The sequence below is a fragment of the Pseudoliparis swirei genome, chromosome 9, assembly GCF_029220125.1.
Source record: "Pseudoliparis swirei isolate HS2019 ecotype Mariana Trench chromosome 9, NWPU_hadal_v1, whole genome shotgun sequence".
NCBI lineage: Eukaryota > Metazoa > Chordata > Actinopteri > Perciformes > Liparidae > Pseudoliparis > Pseudoliparis swirei.
In genome coordinates, this window is record NC_079396.1 from 12,753,626 (window position 1) to 12,773,083 (window position 19,458).

Below are 19,458 nucleotides of genomic sequence, written 5' to 3' on the forward strand. Positions count from 1 at the left end.
TTTGTTTTGAATTATAAAAGTTGCAGTAAAACATCAAAGTATAGTTTTTTAAATAAATTAAATTGTACAACAAATCACAAAATTTCAGAAAAAAACGAAGAATAGGGAGAGCGGAGTAATGTGAGACACCGGGTAATGTGAGACACCCCCTGTATCGAGGCAAAGGAACCCATTTGTGGTCATGTGACCATTATGTTTTCAAGCCCCTCCCATTCCCCCCTTGCCATGAAAAAGAAGTGGGTGCTGGTGCTGTGTTAAGTTTGTTTTTTCACAAAAATTAGTTTTTTGCATGTAAAAGTAAAATTTCTTGCTGTGAACTAAATCAACTTTTGTGTCAAAACAAATTGATTTAGGTAGAAAACCATATATCATACATGTCGATGAACCTCTAACATATACAACCATGTGATTGATGCTAGCTGAAGATCAGCCTGAATGGCTAAGATATGTTGTTTTTTTCTAAAATAGTGGCTGTGGGGTAAAGTGAGACACATGTTATGGGGTAAAGTGAGACAGTTTACCCCAAGTTAAGTTTAGTCTTAAACATATTTGAGTGTAATATTACATTAATTATGTTGTATTTGTAATATCATAAACATTGTAGAAAAGCCATCATGCCAAGAAACTACACCAGGAAGACAACATGGGGCCAAACACCCCTTGCAGAGATGGAGAGTGCAGCCGCTGAGGTCATGCAAGGACATAAGTCCTTAAGAAAAGCTGGAAGGGATAGAAATATTGACAAGACAACCCTCAAAAGATTTATAAAGAAAAATAGAAAGGGGAAGTAAAATCAGTATCCTGGGGTGCAGTAGCTGAGGCAAAGAGAATAATTACAGATGAGATGGAGGAGGAGCAAACACTTGAAACAACTAGCTGACCAGTTCCTGCATGGCCTTGCTCCAGTTAATTGCTGTGATCTGTCATTTGATTGTTAATTAAAACATTTTGCATTATATTTTGTTGTATAGGATTTTGTTCGGAGTTACTTTCAAGTGTTTAAATAAATGTGCTTAATTGATCTTAATCTCCATGATTCTATGACTAGTCCGATATTAGTTTTGGAATGTGTAGTTGTCAATCTAGCTGTCAGGATTGTAACTATTACAACATGTGTTGTTATGGCAGTTTTAAAATGGAAAAAGTAAGTGGATCACTTTACCCCCTTGATTTCTCAGGTCTGTCTCACCCCAGCTTCGGGGTAAAGTGAGACACAAGACCACTTTTTTTGAAACAATCATGTTTTAACTGCCCTTTGTCCAAAAGACATTCTGATAACGTACATTGCTAGGTAACATCCTGAATTAATGGGAAATGTGGACGTTTTACTGATATATCATTTAAGCTCGCCTAGAGGGGAGCAAATGTAAAAAGTGTCTCACATTACCCCGCTCTCCTCCTACAAATCCTAAATACCTGCTAATTTGAGATATCTAAATAATCTGTATTTTGAAAACTTATTATTTTCGAGTTTCAAGTTTTCAATATTGAGATAGTCCAATACATTTTAAATATCCAGAAGTATAAAAGGAGGGTAGTCTTTCAAGCCATGTCATTTTATGAATAGACTAACATATTAATCAATTTAAGCATATAAGTGTTACCTGTATAGAAATGAGAATAGTTAAAAGTGAGTGATTAGATCAATCTTTGTCATGAGTATATATTTTTTCTCTTTAAAAAAATATTTTTTCTAAATATATATATATTCATGAAAACTAACACATGTCCAATAGTGTCCCATTTTCACAAGTGCATCTGCTGTTTACATTTGTGAAGCGATGGGATATCCATCTTAAATATAAACAAATAGTGAATTTGTATTTGCCCATACCAATCTTTTCTTTTTATTGGCCAGTCTCAGATATGGCTTTTTCTTTGCCACTCTGCCTAGAAGGCCAGCATCCCGGAGTCGCCTCTTCACTGTCGACGTTGACACTGGCGTTTTGCGGGTACCATTTAAAGAAGCTGCCAGTTGAGGACCTGTGAGGCATCTATTTCTCAAACTAGAGACTCTAATGTACTTGTCTTCTTGCTGAGTTGTGCACCGGGGCCTCCCACTTCTCTTTCTGCTCTGGTTAGAGCCCGTTTGTGCTGTTCTCTGAAGGGAGTAGTACACACCGCTGTAGGAAATTTTCAGTTTCTTTGCAATTTCTCGCATGGAATAGCCTTCATTTCTAAGAACAAGAATAGACTGGCGAGTTTCACATGAAAGTTCTTTTTTTCTGGCCATTTTGAGAGTCTTATCGAACCCACAAATGTGATGCTCCAGATAATCAACTAGCTCAAAGGAAGGCCAGTTGTATAGCTTATATCTCCAGCATAACTGTTTTCAGCTGTGCTAACATAATTGCACAAGGGTTTTCAAGGGTTTTCTAATCATCCATTAGTCTTCTAAGGCGATTAGCAAACACAATGTACCATTAGAACACTGGAGTGATAGTTGATGGAAATGGGCCTCTATACACCTCTGGAGATATTTCATTAGAAACCAGACATTTCCACCTAGAATAGTCATTTACCACATTAACAATGTATAGAGTGTATTTCTGATTGATTTAATGTTATCTTCATTGAAAAAAACAATGCTTTTCTTTGAAAAATAAGGACATTTCTAAGTGATCCCAAACTTTTGAACGGTAGTGTATATATGAGCGATTAAACATCTCTCTTGTTCTGCCTGTTTTGTGATATACATGCCTTAAAGGCGCCTAATATTTCTAGACTGAAATAATATCGGCATTATAATTATTATAACTATGAGGATTTTTTTAGTCACCTATTTTGTGGTGCCCCCTCAGGACTTGGTGCCCTATGCACAGCGCGTAGTGCGCGTTATGGGAGCGGCGGCGCTGTATATATATATATATATATAATCTAAGTTAAGGCTGCTTTTGTCACGCAGCCATTGAGACACGGTGCGTGCCGGTGCCGGTGTGAAATGATAGGCTCTCCGAGCCTATCCGCCCTTCTGTGAACCCCACCCCACCCCGGGATGGAGTGTAGGAGAATCACACATGGTGATTCCCACCAACGATGTCGACATCTTAACGCTGATTGGCCAAGACGCGACACGTCCCTTCAAAGATGTTTTATTGCGAAGAGCACATCACATTTTCTGTGTCACACTCCAATCTCATAAACGCCGGCCGGCCAGTTGATCCCCACCCCCCCTACCCCAAAACAAAAACTCTTCAGATCTACACGATTCACGTGGATGACCTATTTTGTTTTCAAAACGGTGAATTTCACCGAATGGTGACAAGTTTGCAGGTATGTAGTTACTCTAACTTAGTGTTGACGATAGTCGAGGTGGAGCTAATTCTAAATCACAGCATAGTATATATTTACAAGATCAAAGTTTGTACATGAAATAAGGTTTTTTCATTTTCAAGTAAATATGGCAAAGAGATGGACGAGAACTTATTCAAACAGTTTTATTAACATTTACTAAAACAGAAGAAAATTCACGGTTGTGTGATTCTTCTCCAAGCAGCTTGGAGAGACTTTTTCAGGAAAGTCTCATTTGCCATCAAGCAGCCTTCCAGGGAGTGTTTGTGTGCAGGTGTCATCTGGAAAAACATTAAAACACATGCATAACGGTGAACATGTCATTTCAGCCACTGCTCTGCCATTGTGCATGACAATGTGCAAACGTACATGACAGTTATATTTGGTGAGGACTGTTAGCATCATTTTTGCAAACTTCACAGACTTTGTGAATTGAGGACTCTGGCTGAAGAGCTGTTCAGTGAACTGTGTGAACAGTTCTTCACTGAAGTCAGGCTGAAAAACAAAACGACTCCATAACGAATATTCGGACAATGTGGCCTTGCAGAAAAATTAGTTTATTCAAAATATATAAACACATTTTCCTCTTACCTTTGAGTCCAGCAAGCTGTGGATAACGGAGAGCACAGCCTCAGTCCAAGATCTCTTGAAAGTCATTCTAGGAGGGGAAGAGAGAGGATACTGCATACACAATCAACTAATAATAATTGTGTGTTTATTTGACTCTTTAGTGCAGTACATGCATAATCTAAATGTTTTCTTACTGAAGCACCTGCAGTCTGTAATGAGAATCCAGGCAGCCTTCTATTAGTCTGTTTAGCAGATCAGCCTGCAAGTTCCCTAAAAAAAAACAGTTACAAAATGAGGCCAAATTGCTGTTCGGGCCAAGCGGTGAGGACCAAGGTCGTCCCTTCAAAGCATCCGTCCTGTTTCCATGTTCTTCAAACACTGGATCCATGCCAGCTGTAATTCCCTGGCCAAGTCCCTGCGATGCTCATAACTGCACTCAAGCGTAGCTCAACCCTTTCCTCACCCATGTTCTTTTCCTCTAGAAGTGGTCCGATCAGAGCGTGGCACGTTGGTCTGGGATAGCGGCTACACAGTGACGTCACTGCAGTGACTAAACATCTGGAGGCCGGTTCTGACAGAGCCAGGACCTGCAATAAAAGGATATCCTGTCAGTCTCAAACACAGAAACCCATTTTCTATATTTTGCATATTTAGGACCTTCTGCAGCAGGAGGCTCTTGATGAGTGTCGCTGCCGTGCTGTAGCTGAAGTCAAGAGCAGGAGCCAAAATACTGCTGCACAAGTTTGGCAGAGTTTGCTCCGGTAAGTCAGGAAAACTCAGCATGCTGCATAACACCTCCACCTAGAGGACGAGATGTGAAGTTGGACCTCACTCTGCCCACCAGCAAGCAAGACTGGTCAAAAGGGTATTTTTGAGGACATACTTGGCCAGGGTCACAGTTGTTCAACACTTCGAACACATCCATGGAGATCTGGTCCCACTGCAAACAGTCAATAACATTAATTAAAACAAATGTAACTGTCCATGCTGGCTTGAATAAAGACAACATTTATTCTTACCTCTGTCTGACTTTCCAGTAGTTCTTTTATTTGAAGAACAAATGCCTACAAAATTAAAAATAAACTTGTATGAATAAAATAGTCTAAACAATAGATTTGATCACTTTGGAAACGTACTACATTGTTAAAGGGATGTAAATCTCAGTGAAGACAGAACAGATGAAGCCTGCGAGTGCCTCTGTATGGTCCATACCGTGATATGTTCAGGCAGGGCTTCACATGGACCGTCCGGTGCTGCCTGCAGTTCTTCACCAAGGGTTTCTGCTGGAGCCTCACTTTCCAATCTTTCCGTCTCTTCTTTTGCGCTCCGTTCACGACCACAGTCTTCCATCTTCATCCGTTTACTCTGCTGTCCCGTTTCCTCACATTCTGAGTCCAGAGTGAGAACGCTGCCTTTTCTTTTCCGTTGTGTCCCCAGCTCTGATGACCCAGATGCATGTTGAGAACCAGAGTCCACTGTTGGACCGCTGTAGCACATGGCCCATCCTCCGGTCTTACCAAAACCAACTAAATTCTTTGACAGCGCCTCGAGTCTCTGGCTGCACAGTGGAGTGTACAGAGGGTTATTGTGGGTCCCAAAGTTTCTTTCCAGCTGTCTAACCAGAGCCATGACCCAGGGGCTTGGATGAGGGTCCTGGCTGAGGCAGTTGAGAAGACGAAGAACAGTTGTTCGAGGAAGAACCGAGTGGACCAGATGGATGAAGGAGAGCAGGTTGTGTTGAAATAATGCTGGGAACAGGCACACCAGGGGCTTACTAGAACAGGTGAGAACATGGGTGTGAGGCATAGGGGTGTGACAATAACACTAGATGTCCACAGTTTCTCAAGTTAGCACTTAGTCTTAACTATGACTTCTCAAATAAAAATGCATCAACGTGTTACGAGTGCTGGTACCGACCATACAGGCAGACAGTGGTGGCTCAAATAGTTAGTTACATATCAGCATACAGTGGAAGTCCAGCCGCCAAACTGGTCATTTTTATGAGTTTTAAAAATGGTTACTAAGTTTATCAGAAATGCAGTTTAGTACAAGTATAAACTATCTGACATGCCACAAAGAAATCGGGGCTTCACAGTTTTATTCGGACACATGTATGTCTACATTGAGGTTCCAGCACCTGTTTTTATAGCAACATAATTTCCTAACTTTAGTGTTGCTCAAGTACATTGTAGCAGAAATAAGGTTCCTAGCCCAGAAGAGGACGCGTCTCCTCTCTCCAGATACGTTTACTCCCAAACACGCATATTACAGAAACCCAGAGCGGTTACTTGCACAGTTAGCGGCTGGGCTTCGTCAGGCGGAGAGCTGGTCACTTCGTCGTGACACAGGGTCTCCATGAAGCGACACAGCGACATGTCCGGGTGGACTCGCTGCTGCCGCTGGAAGACGTCCAGAGCTCTGTGTGCACCGGCGGGTCCACACAGGAGCGACCGGACCAGCAGCTTCGTTGGCCCGTCAAACCGACTCAGAAACATCCCGGTTGGATGAGCTGCTGCTCGCCTCCCCGCCACTTGTGTTGACATTCTTCTTCGCGGATGTCATTTCACGAACGTTGTGTTCCACACCGCCACCTAGCGGTGAAACTCAGGCGCAATACGTTCTGGCCCCTCAGAGCAAATCGCGAAATAAAAATAAAACAAATTACCTTTACAGTGAGACATGTGAAGCAATGTTTTATTTTCGGTGCACAAGTACAACTTGTTTAAAAATAAATAAAAACGTACATTTCATATTCTTGCCAAAAGACATTCATCAGGAGTGGACATTAGCAAGAAGGGGGAACAGCATACTTTTTTTATCTATAGACTATTAAAACAATTATCCGCAGACGTTAAAATATCAAAATAGTGCAAATTGCTAGGAGAGTAGTCAGAATTGAGCTCTTATGAATTAGAAGTCATGGAAAAACTAACAATGTAGGCTACAACATATTTGAAGCACAATGGCCACAGGAGAGAAATATATCCAAACTAGAAGGCCACAGACAGCCACAATAACATTAGACAGAAGCATCACGTGTGGTTTGCTTCCATCTAGAAGAGAAGCAGATAACTATGTGCCACGTGTACACTCATTCACAAACAACTGCAGCAGGTGAGTTCACATGTTGGTCAGTCTCTCTCTCTGGGAAATAACCCGCGACAGGCAGGTTTGTCATGCCGATAAAGGCATTCCGCATGGAAGGGACAGCGCAGGCCTCGGCTGTAGTAATTGCATATTTTCATACTATTCGTGAGACAAGAAAAAAAAGAGGTTTCAGTTGTAGGTGGTCAATTCTCAAAACAAAAATTGCAAGACCAGCATTGTCTGTAAACTTTAAGCAAAACTTAGAATTGAAAGAAGGTAAGGCTCTTATTGATGCAACCGTCTTTTTATGTTATTGCTGTCCCATTTTGTAATCATTACCAATGTAGCCCTTTCAGCATTAATAATTGTCAGGGTGCTACCTTGACAATACAGTTAAAATAAAAACAGAACTAACACACATATATATATGTATGCATATATATATATACACATATATATATGCCATCAGTCACATTAGACTGAGCCCAGATGTACGTTTTGTGCAGTTATCAAAACTAAATTTGACAACATACCTAAATTTCTCTTTGAAGGCAGCAATTACGATTTCCTTTGCTCTTCCTTCAACCCAGAGTTTGTTTGGCACGTAAAAGGCAGACCTCACTCGACACTGTGGGCAGCTCCTGAGGAATTATCAAACACCGATTTAAAGTCAAATCATTTACACACCTTGTCAGATGCAGTTAAATATTAAAATATGTTACTTAAACCCACTTGACAACATCTGCCCCGAGGTCTTTTGTTTTCCTCCAGGTCATGATGCATTGTAAACAGAAGGAGTGATTGCAGTTGGGCAAGAGTCCAAAAAGATTGCTTCTTGAATCCTTCGCGTCGTACACCTTGTCCATGCAGATGCCACAGGTCACATTTTCACTCTGGAGGAAGGCCTCCGTTTCCTCTATATGCTCACGGGGACTGAAGGCTGCAGCAGCTGCACCATCCTCTATCGTTTCATTGAAAGTCTCCTTGACACAGAAACTTGGAAGTCAGTACAAGTAGAATTCAATTTAGTTTGAGCCACTAATGGGTATAAAGGAACACATCATTAAACAAACCTTCTCATTTCTTCCATCAGATGCTTGAGCAACTTCTGAGCTCTGGACTGATTCCCAAGAAGCAGTGAGAGGAGTGTCTGCATCTGTAAAGAAGTAGTATGTAGTGTAGCGAAATACTTACCGAGGTCAGCGTCATCCGTGAAAACAGTAAATACCTTGCGATTGTTCCTCAGCAATATTTGCTGCCAGGAGCCAAATGCCATGATGAGAATTTAATTCATTAACCACCGACTGTGATCCATTGCATTCCTGCCTGGTCAGCAGCTCGGCCTGCAGAAGGGCAGGCTCGGACCCTCTTCTTTCCGGTGGAGCGTAAGCCACTCTGACGGAAACCATAGGCACTGAACCTCTTCTTCCAGCAATAGCTGCATCAAAGTCAGGTTGAAGGACATGGCGATACCTAGCAGGGGAACATATTAAAGAGCCAAAGTAATGTGTGCATGACATATTCCCTCATTAAATTAAATACATCGGAGTGATGTGGGGATAGAGAGCGCACCAGCATTGTTCTCCATACCAGCATCCACCTTTCTGAAAGTACCAACATATTCTTTGTTGTGGCAATTCATGTTGGTAAATACATCTTTGACCAAATCGGCATGAGCCATTCATGAAATGCCTGCAATGAAAGAGAGTGAGCAGTATATTTGTTAAACAATCGGAGGTCGATTAAATGTATAAGTCTTACAATCGAGTCAAAACATAAAACCTGCTTTTAGGCCGCACGTTGGTCAAGTCAGAGCTGTAACGTTAACTTATCCTTATTGTGCGAGTCTCCGGTGAGTAAAACTACATTTAGAAACAGTTGTACCATCGCTAGTTACCTAAAGCCAAACATGACAAAATAAACATGCAAGCGAAACGAAAGAAGAGGAACCAATACATTTATTTACGAGGAATAGTTAGTGAATGTAGAAATGATATCTGGGACGCTAATAACCGACAGTTTGAACGGTATGAAACACGTCACCGGCTGACGTTCAGTTAGACTAACGTTCAGTTAGACTAACGTTAACTTGTGTCCTACGAAGTGACACTAACGTTACAATTAAGTTCGCATTAATTAAGCAAGTCATGTCCAGAGAGATTAATTTAATGGTGTCCATGTTAAATGAGACAGCTGAGCAGGGGCCCGTCAATGAGCGGTTAAACAACGTCAACAAGGACACTCAAATGCTTCTTGACACTTGTCATTTATACTCTCCAAACCAACTCAAACAACAACAACAACAACAACAAAATGCTTCTCGTTTTATTAACATCTAGGTTACGTTATTAAAATCGGTTAAAGTCACTATTTTCGCTACAATGTCCGCCTTCTCGTGCAGCGGTTGAAAGTAACGTTAACGTTAGTTGGCTCCCCTCCTCGGATAGTAACGTTTCTCAATATCAAAGCAAACGCTTCCCCATCATCTCGTCCGCTTTAACGGCTGTAACACAACCAGCCGCCGCTTACCTGCAGATACTTCGACCACGGGCCGAGTCCATCCTCTGTGCGCTCCGAGCATCACGCCAATGGACCTCCATCTCTACGTCTAAATAGTTGGCGGCCGGTTCCTCGTCCCAATCACCTGAGCAGCGAGCCAATAGGAACGAGGCGTTGACGTTTCTACGCGACGTGTTCCATCGCGCCCTTAATTGGTCTGAACCAGCCCAACGTCTAATTGGTGAAGGTGATCACACCAGACCTGTGTGTCGCACATGCGTCTGTCTCTCTTTAGAAATAAGTAGAACATCAGCGGTATTTCTAATAAAGTTTTATCAGTGAGATGTAACTAAACGAGATCTGCAGATGTTGTACACGTGACTGTGCGGACGAAATTATTTCAAGTCTTATTGTGAGAACACATGCCAATCCCAATCACTCAGACACAGAGGTAGCTTACATCAACTTTTTTTGGTGTACTTTATCTCCTTATCCATCCACACCCTTTGCTGTGTTGGATCGCCGCACATCAGTCAATAATATCAGATTTGCAATGTGTGTCAATAGCAAGAATTAAGGCAACAATAACAAACGTCAGAGATCAGGTGCAACAGTGGAATAATGTCACAGATCATATATTAGAGGTAGATAGGGATCAAGACAGATTAAGAGCACAGGAGGAGATTTCTGGAAGTGGACTGTGTGCACGGATGCTGACATGCTGAAGTCTATTTAGAGTCAAAACAGTGACGGAAAAAAAAGAAAAGTCCTACAGAATACGAGGGGATGGAAAACAGTTGAAAACCTAGGATTCTTGGCTTCAGTATTGTAAGGATGTTACACTTTGTGGCTCTCTTAAGACGACAAATCAGTACACAAAAAGGATAGTAATCTAGGACTGTGGTTAATACATGAGCGACTAACGTTACCAAATGCTGGATGCTGATTTCTTATCATCAATTTTCCCAATAATGACAATGTGGTACATTATGCAAGTTTTAGGTCGTGAAATCCAAATTCCTTACCAAGGAAACGTTTGTTGGTATGCTCGACAATATATTTGGTACAACCGAAACTAAACAGGCAAGCATGTAATATGAAAAAAAATGTACTTAATACATAAAACAAGATCACAATTCATGTTTTGCCCTTACAAATATGAATAAAAATTACAAATAATTAGTACAAATTACATGGACTACCCTTAAAATGGCAAATTCATTATCATTTGTGACATAAAAAAAAGAATATAAAAAAACATGCTGTCCCTTGAACTTCAGTGGGTTATGTGTTTATAGCAGGGGTCCCCAAACTTTTTCCTGAGAGGGCCACATAACGTTTCCCTTGTCTGCTGGAGGGCCAGCCCGGGGGGGGGGGCGGGGCTGGTGAGAGTGTGCTCACCTGTGTGCGCGCATCACGGCTGAGCGATGCGCGCACACAGGTGAGCACTGCGCGTGCAGACAGCATTTAACGGAGCGGAGCAGCGCGTGCGCTCTGATCGCTCTTTTAATGAAGTATCGATACTAAAAATATGCTAAATCACATCGTTTTTAACGTACGGGTACTTCGTTAGTATCGCTACACCGTGCAGCGTGACAGCAGCAGATGTAGCGGACTAACATTCAAGCTAACCTAACTTCCCAAACGCGGTCGACATCTGAACGCTGATTGGCCGAGACGCGACACGTCCCATCAAAGATGTTCTATTGCGAAGAGCACCACTTCACATTTTCTCCGCGTCTCACTGCAATCTCAACGGCAGCGGGCAGGGTGAAAAAAATAATAAATCGGAACGTGTCTCTGGTATTGTTCAGGGGGCCGGTCCAAATGTGGAGGCGGGCCGTAGTTTGGGGACCACTGGTTTATAGAGTCAGTTTAGAGACAACATCTGTGCAGCGTAGTCCAATAGTTACCACTTGGGCAGATTGCGTTAGGACAAAACCTGTATAACTTGGATCTCCCCATTTAGTGAACAATTAAACCGGTATTGCAGACAGCTGCTTAGAGAGAGCTCTACACTGCTGGAGCCAGCCCAGTTTGTGTTCTATTAACCAAATGGCAAAGTAGCGGTCATTGATGATGATGATGTAAACAAATACCAATTTGTGCACCTTCAGCTTTACCAAAAGTCTGAGAACAATCACTCCATCAAAGACATTGGCATCATAAGAAACTCTTGCACAGTACAAACTTTACGTCTCTTTTCTTTTTCAACTATGCCATTGGTGTAAGAACCCAAAATGCTTTCCCTTCACAAACACAGAGCTGAGGGGAGTGAGGAGAAACTCTCTAAAAACTGCTCTGGGGTCAGCTTTGCTATTAGAATGTAACAGGAGCAGCCTCGGTGAGAAAACAATTCATTCTCTCTGTTAAGTGACCGTTGTGGGAAACTCGGACTTTCAGCAAATGAATCCAGATGCTGATCTCTCCCTCTCTCACACACACTCACACTGACGCTCACACACACACACACACACACACACACACAAACTGTGCAGAGGGTATTGCTGACATTGAGAATACTTTCCTGATTGTGTTAGCTCTGCCACGTCACGTTGCCTTATCTGCACGTTATAATCCATGCCGGTACGTGGAACAGTGCTTGTACTGAATGCAGTGTAGTATCATGAATGTAAATTCAGTCTGTAACAGTATTGCTAAAAGCAGTCTGTGCTGGGGAATACTAATACATGTCTTTGTAGATCTCCTGTAGTAGAGGGTGGAGCGAGGTCTCCGACTCCGTCTTTTTGATCTTTTGGACAAGTTGAACGTTCTCAGTAACTAGCTGACGAAGGTCGGCCATCTTCTGCAGCAGCTTGGGGAAGAGGTAGGCTGAGTCAGAGTGGTTTGATTGTAGGTGGAGGTCCAGGGCCTGAAGGATGTTGTCCTGACTCTGCTCCACCTGCTCTACGTTCATTAGCCCGGGACGATCTGAAGAACAACCAGAACAAGAAGGGACACCTTTTGATGAGTCAGAATTTACGCCAAGCAAACATACAGGGTATGCAGGTTAAATAAAAAAAATGTTTTTCCTTTTTGTGACACATAGAAAGCAATTTAACAACCGTTTCAAAACCTACAGACTAAAGTACGAAGGAAAACCAAAAGGTACAAATTGGGTTAGTATATCATTTTCTTCAGTAGTAGCAGTATATAGAAATAATTTCAGAAGATATAATTCATAGAATTAATGAGACCTGGACGCAGGATGGATGGTTGGATTAACCAATTATAAAAGATGAATTTGTTTAAGTTGATGTATTTGACTTTAACGTTAACATTGATCGAGTCAAACAGCTCCCGAGCAGCGAGTGTTTGCTTCAGGTCTGATGGCGCTTTCTTCACACAGCCCTCAATCTGAAAATAAACATTTTATGACTGAGAACATATTTAAGATGTTTTTGAAATAAAGTGCAAGGTGGTTTTAGACCCTTTTCAGACATTTGAGGACAATATTAATGTAATATTTTGTAAAACTTCTCAAGACCTGCAGAAACTTTGAACATAACAAGAATCAAATATGACAATATGTCTTCATATATACAATAAAAACCTTCAATCTCACCTCCACAGAGAATAATGGCAGCGACAAACAGGGCCAGGTCGCTGTCATCCAGATCCAGAGCATTAAACTTGACAGCAAACTCAAACTTGGGCTCCATGATCTCACTGAAGGGTTTTCTTAAGCTGCGCAGGAACTCCCTGGTCACAAAGCCTTTACCATTGGCCACCAACAGTCCATCCTTGTTCATGAGAGAGGGCAGCATGGCAAAAATAGCCTCATGCACACCATACTTCAGCAAAGTGACCTGTAGAGAGCACACAGACAAATGAACATTAGTGTCTAAAATAAACAGGCACAGCTACATCATCTCACTCTGGAGTCCAGCAGACGGCCATTCACCTGGTCATTAAGGTAGAGGTCCACAAACCCCGGAATGCTCTTGGCAAACTCAGTGAGCTCTCGCACCGTCTCCACGGTGGTGCATTGGCAGCGGTAGAACACATGAACCCCGATCTCCTTGGCAAGGGGCGCGCCGTGAACTAGCTGCCTCCACACCAAACCACCTTCTGCCTTCCACAGTGTGTCCATGTCGTGGATCACAAACGGCTAAACAGAAGACAAGAATACATTTCCACAAAAAAAGGACCATCTGTTACTTCAAAGACTTGATGATTGTGGATTAGCATAAAACATAATAATGTATTATATATCAACATCTTCTTTATAGTTGTCTTACATATGTTCAGACTTTAAAGCAGAAAAGGTCTGACTGATTAAAACAAGAGTTTGGAGGTAAGGGTCAGAGTCACAGTTCCCCATTTCCATATCTTAATATATCCGTAAAACCAGTACTAAGCTGTTCTAAGTCTCTAACGTACCGAGATGCTGCTGGTTTTGCCTGACAGGATGCTGCGGGCCCTCTTCTTGGTCATAAGGAGGTTCTTCAGGTAGGCTGCGTTGACTTGTTTGGCCAAGGTCTTCAGGTCGGAGCCCCCTGGTTTGCTAAGATTCAGTTCTTCAGCAAGCAGGCCTGCCACCAGCTTCTTCCTCTCCACCTCAGGCATACGTCCATATCGGATCGCTGAGCAAACGCACACACATGCTGGTCTTATTTCGGGTGAATATTTCAGGAGTAAATCCCTAAGCATGGGTTCTGATGCCTTTTTTTCTTTTTGGAACCGGTTCCTAGTTAGCAAAACACTTTTGTAAATTTAAATACAACATTGAGTCCTTGACCTTTGTTAGCCATCACCTCAATAATACCAAAAAAGCATGTTTCAAAAGTGCACCAGACGACAGATACAAAGTTGTTATTGTAACAAGTTAACATCCACTGGAGCTCGAGGGTCTTTCACCTCCCCCCAAAACAGAACTAACAAAACAATGTGAGCTAATTCCAAAAGAGATTAACAATCCAATTCTTAATAACTAAACCTCAAACATAATTTAAATTCAAGACATGGATTTATAAAGTTTTTAAAAATAACATTTAAACTATGGATATGGTTCATTTGAGAACATATTCTTGCTCTCACCATCATGCGACATTCCCAAAGACAGGCACTTCTGAAAGCGACAATATTGGCACTTGTTACGATTCTTCTTCTGAATCTTGCAGGAACGCTCACAGCGATCATATTCCAGTTTCATTCGCACGGTTCGACGGAAAAAGCCCTGCGTGAGAAACAAAGCAACGGGTTCAGCAACTCACATCAGATGGCACAAAACTGCAGTTATCGAACTTTGTAATCTTACTTGGCCATTCTGTTGTGACGCACACACTGTATTACCTTGCAACCCTCACAGGCATGCACCCCATAGTGAAAGCCAGAGGCCTTGTCCCCGCAGACCTTACACTCCACGCTGATCCCAGACCCTGTGCTGTCTTCTCGGCCAAGACGCAGCTGTTCTGACAGCGAGGGTGACGAGGTATGAGACAAGTCTGAAAAAAGAGAAAAAACATGAAATTTGACGTGGCAATCTGGGAGATTTTCAGTGAAACAAATGACTGTTCAGCCTTTATCTCTGGCTGAACGCGGTAGTACGATGGTGATTGAGCCTCTTGGCCACTGTTGAAAATATTGCAAGACATATATATATATAACTGCATATATAATCCTACACATATCATATAGTTTAGTTTAGTGTTTCTAAAGTAGAACATGGAATCTAATAAATTAACCTATAGACCAGGGCTATTCAACTTCAGTAGCAAGTGGGCCGAATAAGAAAATCACGGGGGGTGTGAGGGCCGCACAGAATATTGATAAAATAATGGCTAAAAATGAAAAACAGTAATGTATATTTCCAGAGGTAAACAGTCACACACGAAAATGCGTCGGTATTGTGTGGCAAAAGTGTTGCGAACAAGCATCACTATAAACATGTTTCAAAGTGTAAATATCCGCTCAAGGGAACCAGTTGTTTCAGATCCCTTCAACCAAACTGTTCCCATGAAAACATAAGAAATGTGACTTAATGGATCAATATATAAATTACTTGAGTTGAAACTAATATCTGGTGGCGCAGCGCACAGACTGCACGTCTTTGAGTGCAGTCTCCTTTTGCGTGAAAGAGATCAAAACCAGGTCGGGCGATCTTTTTATTTGTATTTTTTCGAAAATGTATTTCTTCATCCGTGGCTGTGATGCACTGCTCACTTATACAATCGTAATCGCCGAAATGGATATGAACGGTGGCTTGAAGATCTCCAGCAATATGTTTGTGAATGTGTGACGAATCTGGTGCGCGAGACAGAGCCCCGCTGCAGATGTTAAGAGAACACAACGCACGCGCAGGGAAACCAGTAGGTTTGAAAACCAGTAGGGGTGTAACACCGGCAACCAACACGGGTGCGTAACATAAAGATGTAACCATACAGGTTTGGTTGAGGCAACAGTGAAACTCAATGGCTCTGGGTTAGATGTCTCAATGTATAAAAGAGGCGTGTCCGTCAGTTTTATTTTTTCTTACCAAGCTATACTGATTTGCAGGCAGTCTAGCGGGCCGTAGTTAAACTCAAACAGGCCATATCCGGCCCGCGGGCCGCTAGTTGAATAGGCCTGCTATAGACCATTGTTTTCACTCAAATAGAAATTCTCAATCAACCAGTACTGGACTCTTTTAAGGATTGCCCCTTGAATGCTCTGTCATTAAATTATGTCATGCACCATTTCAATGACTGTCATGAAATACAAATGTTACCTGTGTAGGTGGAAGCTGCACTGCTGTTCTGCTTGCTGTGATTGTTTTCCTCCTTATCCAGACTCTCTTTCTCTTTTTTCCTCTGGTCCCCCTTCAGGCCTTCAGAGGGAGGAACTACCTCCTTCTCCTCTTCGTCCTCCCTTTGCTTGGCCTTTAACTCTTGCCGGTCTGTCAGTTCTGACACACTGGTCCCCCCGCAGCGGTTTGAACCACCAAACTTTCCCTTGGGTGGCGTCCACCTGACATCAGCCGAGTCCTGGGGCGATTTGGGCTTGCTGTGGCCGTTCACCTTGTCGTGCTGGTCCTTCCGCTGTCCTTCCATGTTTGCCGTTTAAGCTTTCTCAACGGTTCCCCTGTCACGTTGCCATCATAGTTCCACTGTTGAAGAATAGAATACTATGTTTTAAATAAGCAATATAATATTCAAATGTTCATTTGATATTAGATTAGATATTAGTACATATTAGTGGGGCAATTTGCAGGATTACAGCAGCAAACAGGAACATTGCACACAAGAGACATAGTAAAAAAAGAACAAAGTAATATAAATAATAAATGGGGGAAAAAACTGTTATAAAAACAATAAACAATCTACAATAACTGATATGTGGATGTCATTCAAAACAACAATGACCACATCACTGTAAACTGGCCTCAAAGGTCCACATGTCATCTACCTTGCAGCATGTGAGTGGTTAACAGTCCAAGACACTCACAGCCAAACTGAGCATTACGCTGTCAATACAAGCTGCAGAGAAAAAAATGCTCCACTTAATTTCAGCACATTAGTAAACATGCATATTTAGTTTGGCTATTTAGCTTTAGGTTAGTGAGACATATATAATAAGTGCTCTAAAAGGTCACATTTTTCATGAAAATAAATAGCCGTAACACCTTAATAGGGTGATCTTTTAAATCCTCTATTATGGTGTATGTTATTGATATATCAATAAGATATAGCACATTTTCGGTCAAATAAATTGAGAACCACACAAAATAATCATTGTAGCCAGTCAAAAATGTATATGTTGTGCTAATGCAGCAAATATAATAATGAACAGATGAAGGCACTTTAAAGATCACATAAAATAGTTAATAGGCACGAAGCAGTCCGGCTCATTGGGTAGGAACATGCTCACAATGGTCTTCCACCCTTTCTTACTAATGTTCTTTCCCATATTAAAATATAAATGACAAAACGCAGGCCTAAACACAGATCAGGGCTCCATCTCCACGACAATAGAGGGCCCATCACCCAAGAGTCCTCGGCTAGCCACAGCCTTTGGCCTGACATGTATGTGTCTTAAGCATGCAGTCTGTTCTCCACTATCTTAAAAAGTAAACATTGTCTCTCCTGGAGCCGGGAGACATCTGTATTATTGTTTACCTTATTTCCATGGTAGGGTGCACAGTGTACTTGGGTGCTTAAAGGGGACAGGGTGCATATGCACTATGTACACATTGAGCAGTGTTGATCGCTGGTCGAGGGCAGTAGGGGAGAGGGCTTTGATGGTGGGGGTTAAATATTTGCCCTGCGGCCCCTAGTGGATTAATCTGTGCATGAATGTGACGTCAGATGCGTCCCGGACAAACATCCACAGTGTGTACTTATTACAGATTCATCCATAATGATCATTAATAGCGTCCTTCGTGATGGGCGTCACAAAGTGTACTCTTTGTTTTCATGAGGTTTAGGGAACAACCCGCTCAGATTGGGCTGTTTGGGCTTGTAGTCCAGCAGACAACCTGTCACACTAGTTCTAGGAAATATCTGCCAACGCTGCTGTGAATGACAGGACTGTAACTGGACACTGAAGTTAGAGGCACGAAAAGTCTGCAAATTCATCAACATGGCTACTGTCAAACTTTTAAACTCGTGTGAAAACAATATTGAACGAGTAAAAACGTGCCGCTTGGCCGTCGAGGAAACTCGACCCGCAGCTAGTTAGGTTAGCTACTAATCTTGACTACACACGTTAACTGCTAGCTGACCCACATTCCCGGGTTGACTTTAAATAACGCGAGCACGTCAGCTTACCTCTCCCAATACTGCAGCTGGTTCTGGACGGGTTCACGAGGAACGGCCTAAAACAAACATGGAGCGAGCCCAGTCCCCCGGCCGGGATCGATCGGCTGTTGACAAGCAGTGTGAAGCCCCAGCAGCAGCAGCAGCAGCGAGCAGCTAGCAGCGGGAGCTAACGTCAGACTGGGAGAGAGAGAGAGAGAGAGAGAGAGAGAGAGAGAGAGAGAGAGAGAGAGAGAGAGAGAGAGAGAGAGAGAGAGAGAGAGAGAGAGAGAGAGAGAGAGAGAGAGAGAGAGAGAGAGACTAATAACCCGCCGCGCGCATGCACACATCAGGCTGGATCTATCAAACAGCTTTCTGAGCAGTCAAGGTCTCTCTTATATTGATGTTTCGGCGTCGTTTCTGTAACATGGTCATTCCTTTGGTATCTGCACGGATCCGGAATAGCTGTGATGATCATATCTGCAGAAATTAAACTTTCTTTGGGGATTAAAATGGACTTCTTTAGATATAATTGGAGTGCGTAACAAAACACATAAAACATGTATTTATCTAATGATTTTTCTATCCATGTTGTACATACCAACCAGGCAACTAAAGGAAGTATACAATCGGGGGCCAAGCAGCTTTTGTTTTTTAACCACTGGCAGGTTAACGTGGTCATGGTATATATTTCTATTTCATTAATTCTTTCAAATCTGTATTCACAATTAGATGGATTTAGAAGAGCTGCTAAATCAAACAAATACTTTCCCAAGAACAAGAAATGTGTGGCTGTGGGGTCTGAACTCATGTGTTGTAATTGTTGTATTTATTGTTTATATGTTGTATTTTGTTGTTGTAACTTTCTGAAATCTGGATAATATGATTTATTGTAGAGAAGGAAAAATAGTCCCTAAAAAAGGGGGGAAATACTTTAAACTTAAAAAAAACACAATATAAATCCAGCCAGAAGATGTAGTTTGCTCTGCGTGTCAGCGGCTGTCTCTGTTCACTCATGCTGACTTCTTTGTGAGTGAGATCTGTCAAATTAGTCACCATGACACATTTCAACACTGAAAGAATGACGTTGGACTCAATTTCATCAACAAGCGGATGTGCAGTTTGAAAACTCAGCAGTGTGGGTTCGAATTTGCTCCACTGTGTTGTCTTTGTAATTAAAATGTTACCTCTTGTATAACTTATTAAATGTACTTCTTCAAATAGTATTCATTTCAGATACTCAGTGTGTAAAGAATAAATTTAGATATTATTGACAGGATTACAATTTCTATGAAAT

At 42.0% G+C, this 19,458-nt stretch overlaps 3 protein-coding genes across 5 annotated transcripts; all 3 read right to left on the minus strand.

Moving 5' to 3' along the window:
• Nucleotides 1–3,418: 3,418 nt before the first annotated feature.
• Nucleotides 3,419–6,364, minus strand: fance (FA complementation group E). Its single transcript, XM_056423189.1, has 10 exons — nt 6,154–6,364; nt 5,074–5,635; nt 4,881–4,925; nt 4,745–4,801; nt 4,519–4,662; nt 4,325–4,448; nt 4,056–4,131; nt 3,883–3,949; nt 3,661–3,786; nt 3,419–3,572 (listed from the first exon to the last, which is right to left on the minus strand). The coding sequence occupies exons 1-10, from the start codon at nt 6,354–6,356 to the stop codon at nt 3,468–3,470; spliced, it is 1,509 nt and encodes a 502-aa protein (XP_056279164.1). The 5' UTR covers nt 6,357–6,364; the 3' UTR covers nt 3,419–3,467.
• A 617-nt stretch (nt 6,365–6,981) lies between these two features.
• On the minus strand, nt 6,982–9,548 carry mkrn4 (makorin, ring finger protein, 4). Its single transcript, XM_056423999.1, has 7 exons — nt 9,478–9,548; nt 8,521–8,640; nt 8,177–8,421; nt 8,022–8,104; nt 7,681–7,931; nt 7,482–7,589; nt 6,982–7,107 (listed from the first exon to the last, which is right to left on the minus strand). Exons 1-7 carry the CDS (start codon nt 9,546–9,548, stop codon nt 6,993–6,995), a joined length of 993 nt encoding a protein of 330 aa, XP_056279974.1. The 3' UTR covers nt 6,982–6,992.
• Nucleotides 9,549–9,910: 362 nt separating this feature from the next.
• On the minus strand, nt 9,911–18,339 carry ppardb (peroxisome proliferator-activated receptor delta b). Of its 3 annotated transcripts, none has more exons than XM_056422417.1 (8): nt 18,195–18,339; nt 16,157–16,534; nt 14,743–14,894; nt 14,488–14,626; nt 13,831–14,033; nt 13,352–13,558; nt 13,013–13,256; nt 9,911–12,378 (listed from the first exon to the last, which is right to left on the minus strand). In XM_056422417.1, exons 2-8 carry the CDS (start codon nt 16,476–16,478, stop codon nt 12,131–12,133), a joined length of 1,515 nt encoding a protein of 504 aa, XP_056278392.1. In that variant the 5' UTR covers nt 16,479–16,534; nt 18,195–18,339; the 3' UTR covers nt 9,911–12,130. The 3 variants fall into 3 exon arrangements, with proteins under 3 accessions (XP_056278392.1, XP_056278393.1, XP_056278394.1); XM_056422418.1 differs by having other exon boundaries at nt 16,157–16,552; XM_056422419.1 differs by lacking the exons at nt 16,157–16,534; nt 18,195–18,339 and having other exon boundaries at nt 14,708–14,834.
• Between the last annotated feature and the right edge of the window lie 1,119 nt (nt 18,340–19,458).

What these genes read in the sequence shown, in the direction of transcription:
- fance (XM_056423189.1), bottom strand. Translation starts at nt 6,356, where the DNA reads ATGTTTCTGAGTCGGTTTGACGGGCCAACGAAGCTGCTGGTCCGGTCG. An exon ending in TACAGACTGCAGGTGCTTCA is followed by an intron (nt 3,950 to 4,055) that starts GTAAGAAAACAT and finishes TTCCCCTCCTAG; the next exon opens with AATGACTTTCAAGAGATCTT. An exon ending in ACAGCTTGCTGGACTCAAAG is followed by an intron (nt 3,787 to 3,882) that starts GTAAGAGGAAAA and finishes TTTGTTTTTCAG; the next exon opens with CCTGACTTCAGTGAAGAACT.
- mkrn4 (XM_056423999.1), bottom strand. Translation starts at nt 9,548, where the DNA reads ATGGAGGTCCATTGGCGTGATGCTCGGAGCGCACAGAGGATGGACTCG. An exon ending in TGGTATGGAGAACAATGCTG is followed by an intron (nt 8,422 to 8,520) that starts GTGCGCTCTCTA and finishes TTCCCCTGCTAG; the next exon opens with GTATCGCCATGTCCTTCAAC. An exon ending in GCCTTCAAAGAGAAATTTAG is followed by an intron (nt 7,108 to 7,481) that starts GTATGTTGTCAA and finishes TCTCACGAATAG; the next exon opens with TATGAAAATATGCAATTACT.
- ppardb (XM_056422417.1), bottom strand. Translation starts at nt 16,478, where the DNA reads ATGGAAGGACAGCGGAAGGACCAGCACGACAAGGTGAACGGCCACAGC. An exon ending in ATGCCTGTGAGGGTTGCAAG is followed by an intron (nt 14,627 to 14,742) that starts GTAATACAGTGT and finishes TTTCTCACGCAG; the next exon opens with GGCTTTTTCCGTCGAACCGT. An exon ending in ACCTCTACCTTAATGACCAG is followed by an intron (nt 13,257 to 13,351) that starts GTGAATGGCCGT and finishes TGCTCTCTACAG; the next exon opens with GTCACTTTGCTGAAGTATGG.